The 12,198-nt window shown below is 40.0% G+C and overlaps 1 protein-coding gene across 1 annotated transcript in view; it reads right to left on the bottom strand.

The window, feature by feature from the left end:
* SNW1 (SNW domain containing 1) overlaps nt 1-12,198 on the bottom strand; it is a 17,363-nt gene extending 5,165 nt beyond the window's left edge. Inside the window, exons 1-9 of the mRNA XM_082317976.1 lie at nt 12,095-12,198; nt 10,878-11,031; nt 9,048-9,209; nt 3,621-3,716; nt 3,422-3,528; nt 2,482-2,586; nt 2,323-2,392; nt 1,554-1,619; nt 151-267 (exon numbers count right to left, since the gene is read on the bottom strand). Of these exons, the coding sequence (XP_082174102.1) occupies nt 151-267; nt 1,554-1,619; nt 2,323-2,392; nt 2,482-2,586; nt 3,422-3,528; nt 3,621-3,716; nt 9,048-9,209; nt 10,878-11,031; nt 12,095-12,108 (891 nt within the window). The 5' untranslated portion in view covers nt 12,109-12,198. The remainder of the gene's footprint in view (nt 1-150; nt 268-1,553; nt 1,620-2,322; nt 2,393-2,481; nt 2,587-3,421; nt 3,529-3,620; nt 3,717-9,047; nt 9,210-10,877; nt 11,032-12,094) is intronic.

Here is a 12,198-nt window from a genome sequence, read left to right as displayed (position 1 = left end):
ATTTGGGATAAGACCTTATGTCTTATGTTAGCCAAGAAGCAGGACAAATCAAAAATCCATAGCCTATTCACACTTTATTTTTCCCAAGGAAATAAACATACAAAGAAGGTAAAACCACATGGAACAAAACACTTTAAACAACCACCTGACCTTTCTGTCAGCTATATAGAGAGCCTCAGCAAGCTTGGCAAAATTTTCATTAATATGAACAGTCTGTAATCCTCTGCCATCTGCAGCCAGACGCTTGTCTAATGGAATGGTGTAACCCTATAGGGGAAACAGAGAGGCAGTTAATCACAGAAACTAACATTATTTGTAATAACAAACATTATTACATTTATTGTGTAAGAAAACAAAACACACGCAAAACTCTCAGTGCATCGTTAATACGCCTCAATGGACCTCCTTTGTACATACTTCAAATTCATCCCAGGTAATACTAAGCTCCCCTCCAATTCCACACTCCCCCAAAATCTGAACCGCCATTTCCCCTCAAGTTACATCTTAGTACGAATGACAGTTTTTATTGATAAGGTCCACTCTTTGCCTTGTGTTAAGAACTGCAGATAATAGCTTTCCCAGTCTCTAAGCTGCTTTACTATTTGTGCTTAAAAAAATGTTTTCCCTAACTGTTTTGATATCTGTTAAGAGGTTAGCTGATTGAAACTGAGAAAGGGGGAAGGCTGCCAGCAAAAGCCAGAGACACTAAATGCCAATTTTGCCTTCAAAAGCTGAAACCTAAAAGTATTTCTAATTTTAAGATTTTTTTAGAGAGCTCTACAAATTTTTGCTTTAGTTTTAGCATCTGTAACCTAAAATTTGATCTACTAATTAGTGTCAGTCCCAGTTATACAGCTGTGTTGGGGTAGAAAAAAAAAAAAAAAAACAAGATCCAAACACACAGCTTTTCCTTCCTCCATTTGAAGAGGCTACTTCATAACAATAGCTTGGTAAGTTAGAGAACGATTAGACCAGTTACTGCAGCAAATTCTAAATTCTCCCTTCTCTCTGAACATAAACTTACCAGCTGATTAAAATCAAAGGGACAGGACATACCTACTCAAACAAGAAATAAAAATAGCTAAGCTAACCAGTAATGAAAATTAGTTAGTGAAAGAATGCAACAAGGAGAACTTCCGAGAAATTCGGACTGCAATATTAAAAAGAAACATGCTTGGTTCTCTCTGAGCTACCCTTTCCTTTTTCAGTTTAGATGGCTTTACTTTGTGGGCTCCAGAGACTTTGGTTTCAGACTCCACATACTGCACTATTATGGGAATTTTAACTAATGCCATTTTTTCCTCTCAAAACGCATAATCTCTGCCATGCAGTAACATATTCTCTCTCGGTTCTATACTCCTGTCAATTTGACAACCCTGATATGCCAAAGAGAGGAAAACTGAGCTGTACAATCACGTGTTCTCCATGCTGGAAGCAGCCAGTTTACCTAATTCTAGAAGTTTAAAACAAGTATTATTCAAGCTTAAATCATTCACAGAAGTCTCCCAGCAGGGTGCAACATTAGTAAAGTGAATTTATGACAACTTAATTACCTTTGCATTTTTCCAGTTTGAAATGCATGGAGGAATTTTCCACTCTTGCTGCTCTTTCACAGTCATCTGATTTAAGAGAGGAAGCAAAGTCATCTTTAGATTTATAGCAAAAGGAAATACTGTTTTCTTTCTCAAAGGCAGCTATGAAACTATTGAAATAAATTAGAGTACAAAGTTCAGGACACTTACAAAAAACTCAACCCCTCTTAGCAACAATAAGATGTTCATTTCTGCACTGTACCTTTGCCAACACTGAATAAAGTCATGACAGCTTTTCAGCCATCCTCTTAAACTTCTATCACACAGACCGGAACTCACAGCCAGCTTGTTAACGTGCACATTTAATGGCAGTTCAAGTTGTAGGAAACTGCTGAACCACCACCACCCTCATCTCTCAGAAGGAAGCTAATCCTTCATAACACAAGTTAGTGTTATGAAGGATTAGCTTAATAGTGTTGTCTGAAAGCAGCATCAATGTACTGAGGCTAAAGCCTCCAACAACTCATCCATGCCATGCACAAATCCAGTAATGCAGCTCTGCGTAGAATATATGAGAAATCTACTCAACCTCTGACAAGGTACAGGGAAGAGAGTTACTTTCAGAACTGCCCGAAAAAACCCAGAAAGACTGCACCAGGCACCAAGTTTATCACTTAACATCACATCAAAAGAACAATAAAGAGAAGGTGCACAGTAATTAACTAGATCAAAGTAGAATTCGTGAACCCATCTAGAATTCAAAACTGAAAACAGCTGTGGCATTTCATACCTTTCTACTAGGAGAGTGCATTACAGGTGCTGGAGGAGAAGGCGGTCCACGCGGAATCTTCTTGTTAATTCTGAACAATTAAGAAAACAATCAGCATGTTGTATACGGAAATACACTACAGAATCTTCTATTTGCCATGAAGAAGTTTTGAATAGTTACTTGAATCTTGGAGGCTCCATAGGGTCCTTCTGCATTTCCACCATCCGAATAACTCTCTGTTTTGCTCCAGAGTTGAAGGCAACACCTTGCTGGGATGGTGTGTACCTGAATAAAACAATCAAAGCGCTCAGTTCTCTGCTCACAGCTAGGTACTCCTTTCCCACCTTCATTTTCACTCAGTTCACTGCTCTAGCTGCATTTTCATTTTAACCACACCAGTTTAAGACTCTTCCACTGCGAACGCCAGGAGCAGGTAACTGCAAAGAGGATACTGTACTGAATGCAGAGAATCAACTAGACCAGAGAGAATGTATCTTCCCAGGCCTATATTGTCCTGTTTCAACCTAGATTCCAAAGTAGAAGAAACAAACTAATAGAGTACACAGAGCATGTCACAGTACTGTTTATCTATGTCTGTGAATCCCTGGTGACCACTTACTGGTTATTAAGAACCTCTTCACATACTTTTCAGAATTCACCTCAGGCCAAGTCTAACTCTGCCAGGGAATCTTTCTGTTTTTGCAGCAGAAAGTCATCATAAATGAGTATCAGCCTCCTAGTAATTCCAATTCTTTCCAGTTGCTCATTTTATAAGGGAAAAACGTTGTTACATGCCTTGTCTTGGGTTGAAACTCTCAGTAAAGACTCTGTTTCCAGGGCAGCATCGTTCATAGTGCTCCCTGACAAATCTACATTTTGTTGCTAAAACAATAACCCCTCCACGACGTGCCACAACTCATGACATGTTAAGACATATTTCAGCACACTTCAAACTAGGTCATCATTAATGGGTTAATTCAAAGTACATAAGCCAGTTTCATATTACTTACAGAAGAACAGAATTCAAGAGGAATTTCTGTTCTCAGAAATTCAAGGAATATCCCAATTTTAATCAATTTTATATATAACAAAGTCTTACATGCACACCAGCACTACATACCGAATGTACTGTGCAGGAGCTAGTTTGTCAGCTGCTCGAACTGGCATGGCTGCTGCAACTTTTTGGGAGACTGATTTCTCCAAGGCTGCTCTTGTCTTCTCTGTTATCTAAATACAAAAGTACCACAGAATGCATCTCATCACATATCCAAGACATACAATATACCTCTGATAAATAGGCACATCAGTGCATATAATACCTCTCTAATTGCCTCCTCGTCTGGTCTTTGCAGTTCAGGATCATCCACATTCATGACCTCTTTTGGCACAAGATCTGTGTATTTGCTGTAAATAACCTGAAAGACATTACAGTTTATTAGTGCTGGTGAACAGAATTACAGAATCATTTAGGTTGGAAAAGACCTTTAAGATCACTGAGTCCAACCATAAACCTAGCACTGCCAAGTCCACCACTAAACCACGACCCTACGCACCATGTCTACACATCTTTTAAATACCTCCAGGGACAGGGACTCAACCACTTCCCTGCACAGCCTGTTCCAGTGCTTAATAACCCTTTCGGTGAAGAAATTTTTCCTAATATCCAGTCTAAACCTCCCCTGGCACAACTTGAGGCCATTTCCTCTTGTCCTATTCTTCTCAACCTATTCTTCAATGACTCCCATAGAACAAGAATATACTCTAGACCCCATGTTACAGATGGAATAATCGAAGAAAAGAAGCAATTTGATTAAATATAATTATGTAAATCACTCTTGGAGCTAGGATTAGATGCCAGTTTCCTGCTTCCCTTTCCTACTCTTTTCCTTTTTAGGCTCCCCCAGACAGACAGAAAAATCCACATTTGTACTTCTGTTTCCAAGGATCACTTAAGAATTTGATACAAGCCTTTTTTACCATCTAGACTTTTTTCTTATCATCATGTTTGCTATGTTCCTCAAAAAATAAATGCTTGAGAAATCTGTTCTTTACACTTTCCCTCATATGGGTACTTCAGTCTTCACACAACACACAGCTAGCTGTCACTAGCTTTAAGCCCCAATTTTAAATATAGGGAAACAACACTATTAGATGGCTACAGAATTTATTAATGTTTCACATTTGTCCAACAAAATAGCATCAGAAAGTCTTAGTTCAAAGGGTTAAAAGCCATTACAACGATTATTTCAAGTTCATTATAAAGTGCGTGTCCAACTATGAAACTGACCTTTAGCCTCAGCATTGATTTGTCACACAAGAGACATTTACTGCTTCTCATCCTTCCCTCCTAAAACTTTAATCCTTTGAATTAGTATCAATAATATCCTAGCTTCTCAGATGCTGAATGAAGGACATCTGAAGAGCAGTGTTCCTCTAAGGTAATTAACTCTAAATGTCTTGCTGCATGAAGAACAAAGTATGCTGAAAGAGCTCAGTGTATCCCAGAAGACAAAGAAGAAAATAAAAAAAAAAAAGTCTAAGAGGTGCTCTAAAAACTACAGTACACTGAGGTACAAATGAGCTATGTGAACTAGTTAAAACCCTAAAATATTACATGCAAGTGGCAAGCTGCATTAACGTGGAAAAAATCCATAATATGGATTAAACTAGCCTGAAAAAACCAAAATTTTTACCTCCATCAAACACTTGATAGACTTGCATGTTCTAATTGGAATCCTTTTTTGAGGCGATATAGACAGGCAGATAAAGATGTTGCTCTGTGTTGTTTTTCTAGGTATTTACCTTATTTTAACAGTAACGTTGAGACATTTTATTCATCTAAGATAAAGATGAGACTGGGACTGTTTCATATTGTGGTGTGCCCATTCACTACCATTTTTCATCTACGAAATTTAAAAGGAAGCATCAGCCTGTGTTTCAGATATTTCATTTTCATTGCTACTGAAAAGCGGGATCTCCTTCTAGGCAGAAAGAAAATGCTCCATACAGCTAGATGATTCCTTCTCTGTCTGGGGCAGCCTTAACAGGCAGCAATTAGAAATCTGCATGCCACAGCCATCAGAAAGAGAACAATCTTACCTAACTAGTTGTGTAAGATACTGTAGCTCATGGCAGGATTTACACATCACACACATCTGGTGTTTCACAGGACACCTGATAGACAGAAGCGTCTTGACAGAAATTTCTTAACTTGTAACACATAAATCCCTCCCCACAACATATTTTGTTCTATATATCCAGAGCAGCCCTGTACAGTGCTCATCAATCCTATGTGTAAATTGAGAAGCTACCATCAAGCATTACAGAATTAATTCCTTCCTTGTCAAAGAATGGTTTCTCCATCTGAAGCACGTAACATTTTAGAAGAACAATTACCTGGTTGGAAGTCTGGCACACACACCAGAGAAAAAATTGGTCATAAGGTCTCAAACAAAGCTCTACCACAAAGGTAAATACACTATCAGTGATGAATACTTTTGATTACTTTAGTTAGATTCATGTTTTCTTCTCCTGTTCCATTGCTGTGGCAGGAGTTCCTTCAACAATGGAACTGTTCTCTCATGTGAGTGTTTCAACTGAATTTACAATCTTTAGAAAAAACTGTAGGTAAGATTTGCACTCCTTTTTTTCTCCTTTAACATCTAAGCCGCAGCCTTGGGCTGCTAAGACGACATCCAACTCCTGCACAGAAAAATCACCCTTGCCAGAAAAAAAGTAATGGACCTAATAGTTCCACTCCCTGATTTCACTCTCTCTTCTGTCTTAATAAAAACACAGGAAGCAATTATATGTCCTTATTTTCCTAATAAGGGGACAGAGCATCAGCCTCACCAAAATATATCAATTATTAATGCATTATTTTAGCCTGGCTTTTAGTCATGTGAGCAGAGAAAGTATTGGAAGCACCTATAGCAGCTCAAAAGCTAAGCACACACCTAATGCTAGAAATCCTTCATCTGGACAACCAGACCAAACTCCAGCCTCAGATCCCTAAGGTCATGTATCCAGGCTCACCAACATTATCCAACATTTTGTGTCTAGTAGACTTTCTGCCAGCTCCAAACAGGAGGCATGTCAAACTCTCTCATTTATGTCAGCATTTTTCAAGGAAAATTCTCTGAAGCAACTGTGTTTTAAATATGTAAGAGAACAGATGCAAGAGAGATGAACCACTGCAACAGTAGAAACTGCTGACAAGCCACCTAGATATAGGGCCTGGGTGATGGAACTGCTGCCTCTACAAGAAGGCAGAATACTAAATTCAACTTCAAAAAACCCATAAACTGTAGCAAAAGCAAAATTTGCTTCTCAACTCACACCAAACAAGTAGCTCAAAGAATAGGATCAGAAACTCCATCTCATTTCTGGCAGGCTGCTAAGTGTCTATTTCTCTTAGCTCTAAGTATTAGGATTGAAGAAACATTTGAATTATGACTGCAGCTCTCAGGATAATGAAACTTCTGTATGTAATCCTACTGACACTGTACTATCAGAATTTCTCTCTTACAGAAAATATCCCATATTAGTCAACTGAACACAGATCACTGAAGAACTGCTCCCCATGACACCTCTGCTAATACTTTCTCTCTCCTGCAAAACAAATCAAGCAATAGTAGTGAAATTGTTTCAAATATCTAATTTTCTTTCAGTTTTACCCCGCCTTGAACCACCATACTTATTTTTTAGCCACAGCATTTACATCCAGTTAGATGCAATCAGAATCAAGCTGATCCAGAAGGCAGAGGTTAGGGTTAGGAAACCCCAATTCCAGTTCTACAGAGTCATTTTGGAAAAGCCATGCCATCCTGATAAGTGTGGCCACAAAACGAGGAAATTACTGCTTCTTTATAGATGCCATATAAAAAGTTAATGAATGCTGGTACAGATCTTCATGAATCAAATACGACAAACGTTAACAGCTTAAATGTAACTTTACCTGTTCTAAGTATTTTTCTAACTCTGAACCAAATACGGCATAGTGAAAGATTAGTCATTTTTGCCTAAATCCTACTATTAATTTCAAGTTCTTTTTCAAATATACTTAGATGCCTATCTGAACAGTTCTATTATATGAACGTTAAATCTGATCCTACATGTAGGCAAAGATTTATTTAACAAGCTGTAAAAGATTAGGGTTTAACTACACTATTTTTTTTTGCTTCTTATTTTCCCTGCAGCTTACCCCAAATCAGTTCAATTATTAATTTCTGTCTACTTATCTGCTCCAAAGTATTTTTTATGCTTTGGGATAAGTAAAATTTCTATTTAGCATCATGTATCAAATATTTAGTATCACAAAATTCTCTAAGTGTAATTAATATTTTAGGACCTTCCTCTTGACAAATAATTAAAAGACACTACATAAAGTCTGATGAAGCCCCAATGAAAGTCCCCTCAGTAAAAATACTGCCACTGCTGTTGTTTCTGTTTAGTCTGACTACTTTCTACCACATGGCAGCATGGAGTCTGATTGATTTGAACTAATTTTTTTTCAAAGGTACTGCAGTAACTTTAGATGCACAGGATGAGGATATACAAGATGTGACACTTCTTTGACACTCAACCAAGTATTAGTTAAATATAAAATCCTATTGGCATTAACTTTCTGCGACTTTGGCAACTGTAGGATCAATTTAAAACAATAAAAAAAAAAAATCCATTAAAAGCCAAAGATTTCCCCTGATATTCTTCGAATGCTCACCCTATTTTTGTTTGAGAGGTAAAGTTCACCTTCTGTTTTTCTGTTTAGATAGGTTTTTCCCCTTCCTCATTTGCAGTAAGACATGAGGCATATTACATACCCATAAGCTTTTCAAGGCATCCTAAATTAAAGCAGGAGAAATGAAATTATTTTGAAAACAACTATTCATATCTATCAACTAAAACCCTCTGTAGTTAACCCTCTTTAGATTTTCTTTGGGTTACCCTACGCTTTACAGGATATGCTTGCTGTAACAAGCAGCTGGTCAAACATTTGGTCACGCCTCAGTAGTTTCTCAGCCCCCAACACCTGCTTAAGGGAACTAAGGTTTTAATGTAGTCCACTGTTATATTTGAAAAGGCAGACGTAGATGCTCCTCAAACTGGACTTAGGAGACCCAAGTAACTGGTCTCCTCAATACTAGTTAGGACTTCAAGATAAAGTGTCATCTCTTTGTTTTCAGAGAGGCTAATGTATACACGAAATTGAAGTCAGTTCCCATTAAACTCAATGAGAATCTTGCCATCACTGAACTTAACACAAAAATTTTGGAGTATAACCACTGGCAATACTTTCTGCTACAATTAAAAAAATAAAATAAAAGAGCATCCAACAATATTGAAAACAGCCAGAAGCTTCAAATGCTAAACTAGTAAGACACAAGGTGCAGTATTCCAAAAGCTGAACTGTATTTTCTGCCTTCTTTTTGCCCCCTCTGAGGGGGCAAAATGGGGCTGCCTGTGATCAGGCCGGGTTGCAGTTTCTTGCCTTCATTGGAAAGCTCTCTAATGAAAGCTGCTAAGCTATCAGGCAGGTTTTCCCCAGAGACTCTCACCATTTTTGCCTTACCTTTTAATTACATAGCAGAGAAGATCACACAGTGATCCTGGTCAAAATGGCCATGTCTGTCTGATTTTAAAAAAACAGGACTGTACTTCAAGGAGACAATCCATCTGTCTAATGCCAGACCAAGGAGTTTAAGCATATGCAATGTGCACATACAACTTTTCCAGGTATATATTACCTTGTCCTTTGATTGTCCTTGTCGAGCAATTGCATCGTATTTTATTTTTCCTTCTGCATCCACCTGCACAGCCAAAGCATTGGACATTTTCTTCTTTCGGCCCATATCCAATGGATATTGGGCCACATGAATTTCTGGGAAAGCACCCCCATCTCCAAAATCCTACACAAAAGAAAAAGTAGTGAATGACTGAAACACAAAAACATGGTATAACATTTGCACGGGTGGGAAATGGAATGAAAGAGTAGATTGATTTTAAGAGAATGAAACATTGCCAGAACGCTCTAGTAACTTTATTATTTTAGCTGGTAAGGGAACAATGGACTACAGAACTTACACTTACTGAAAGAAAAGACACTGAAGTGCATAGACATCTTGCAGTAACTATTCCCTGCACAGAGTCTTCCACTGGATGTCACACATTCAACAATAAGTTACAGAATCAATGTTGAAGTGTTAGGCAGAACAAAAGTCAGTCACTCCTCAAAATTTTTTGCATAACTCTTGATCTATTGAGAAGAGATTTTGTTTTTTCAATTATGGCATTCCAGGATCACTGGACAAAGGTTATACTTTGGAAACTTTTATCACTCTTCAACAATCTGCATTTGTTTGTGAGGCAGAAAGGAGTCCTTAACTGTCTTTTTGAGATGTGTATCGCTTTGTGGCCCAGTGATGCTGAAAACTCTTTGAAAACCTTCACCTGACTTCTTAAGAAGTTCTTTTGGTAACACTTAAAAAGAATAAGCACTAAAATATTAAATGTAGTAATCAACAGTGTAGGGAGGGAACTGAAATGAAGGTATAAATTTTAACATCATAGGCTTTATTAAATGCTGAACCTATATAAAAATGTTTTACTTTAGAGAACCATTGGAACTACTATTTGAAGTCACCTTATCTAGCACTAATGCATCACTGTGGTAGTGTTGGATCCATCTTTACCAAAATGGACTCAAAGATAAACTACGGCAAGGCTATTACCAGCTCATGAAAGGATGGCATTTAGGGACAATGCATGATCACACATGAAACACTGTTATCAAAACCTCAATAGCAGGTCTTGTCCCAAGAGCACTGGCTTCTGACTCATCAGAGCAAGTCTCAGATGTTATTGTCAAGTACCATTTCAAAATCCGCAAGGTTTTGCGGCTCAGTAAGAAACTGTACTAAAACAATTTCGTAATCGGAGCTATACATCTGTATTTTCCCTTCTACCTTTTAACATTTCCAGTTGAAATTACGTTAAATTGTCAAGGATTACAGCTAAGTACACACAACATTGTCCAGAACCCTTTTGCCAGTAGCATACTTAAACAATGAGTATCTGACAGATTTTTAAGTTTCCTTCCAACTCTTTAACAATTTTCTCCCCCACTAGCAGCTATCTTCTGTTACACTAAGAACAGAATACACGAGTGTTCTGTTCTCCAATATACACACGTTCACTTGTTCCAGCTATAATCTGGAACATGTATTTAACAAATAATGACAGAGGAACAATACAGATGTCTTTCTCAGAGGATCCTTGCCTTCACAGAAAGGACCATAGACCTATTTCCATATTACAATATAACAATCACTGAAGGGAAGAATCCTTATAACATCCTGTTTACCATCAAATGTTTTAAGTAATCTGGTGAATTAGAACAATTTCCCCAACCCAAAAAATATATCTAACAGTCTTGATATAAATTCTACATGTGGTAAGGCTTTATACCATTCTGTGCTATATTCAAGATGCTCAGAGTTTACTTCTACTCCAGAAAATACACTTTCCCCCCCCCCCGTTAGCAGACACGCTACTACAGTGTGAATTTAAATACCTACCTCTAGCACCCGTGGTATCCATCCTTTCCGGTAACCGTACGGGGGAGGTTCCCTTCGTGATGAGACTAGAGCAGTCTGCCTAGATCTTTGAGCTCTTGCTCTTTCTTCTAGTTCTAGCTGGTCTTGAGACAGCTGGGTTGGAGCTGGTAAAAAACTGCACATCCATAGACAGCCACCAAGAAAAGAGAGACAGAAAAAGTTAATTCCGATCATTTCACTCAGTGACACTCAACTATGCTTGGGTCTACTACTAAATTATTACTTTCTCTACAATCACTCCATACATACCGAGAAACAGTTTATGAAATTTGAGTACTGTATTCATAAACCAGATGGGAGTAACTTCTGAGATTACAGTGGAAAAAGCAATGTGCGCTCTCTCAGCATTCTGGAAGATCCCTATAAAATCTGATGCTAAATTCATCTACATTCACACCTTGTTTGAACGGGAGTGTGTGACAATGCCCATTCTCCAACAGCAACGTCACACACCACGGTGTATTCTTTCCACCACTACGGAGCAGCAAAAGAAAATATGCCCTTAGTCCCAACGACTCCCCCTTCCTTTCTCTCAAGGCAAACGCCCACAAAAAGATCTGTCAACAAGCTCCCCCCTTAACGCCAGATACCACCCGGCCACAGCCAATTAGCCGCAGAACAATTTCTTGACTTCCCGTTTTTCAGCTCGCCTGACTACCGGGCCCTTTTACGCGTTTTTTAAAGAAGCGTCCAGCCCCGAGAGCGTCGGCGTTCCAGGGCAGGCCGCTGAAGCCGCACTCCCGAGGCTTGCGAGAGACGCAGCAGCGTGCAACAAAGACCTCTCGCCCTCGCTCACGGTAAAGACACCCCGACAACACCGCGGCTCCCATCGCCTCCGGCCGAGGCGCAGGAGCTCCTCCTTCCCGCAGAAAACACGCCGGGGAGGCAGAGCCCTGAACCACAGACAGGGCCAAACACCCCCTCCCGCCGGGGCAGGACAAAGCGGGGCAGGGCAGCTCCCACAGCCGCGACTCGGCCCTCGCCACCCTCCCCCAGCCGCGGCCCGGCCTCCTCACCGCCCGGCGGGCCCACCGCCCAGGAGAGGCCGCGGCCCTGCAGCGCGCTCCCCGAGCGCGGCCTCTCTGCTCGGCCGGAGCCTCGCACAGCGGCGGGACGCCGCGGGCAGGCCGGGGAGGGCCGCCACCCCAACCGGGCCGGACGGGGCCAGCCGGACCCACCTGGTGAGCGCCATCTTGCCGCCTCCGTCGTCTTCTCGGGAGCCAGGCCGCGGGGGAAGGCAGGGGGAGGGGCGGTGACAGCACCTGCGCACGCGCCCGGCGAC

This window comes from Platalea leucorodia, assembly GCF_965183815.1.
Source record: "Platalea leucorodia genome assembly, chromosome: 7".
Classification (NCBI taxonomy): domain Eukaryota; kingdom Metazoa; phylum Chordata; class Aves; order Pelecaniformes; family Threskiornithidae; genus Platalea; species Platalea leucorodia.
The sequence above is the reverse complement of the archived record's forward strand: the minus strand, read 5'-3'. Positions and strand labels throughout refer to the sequence as shown.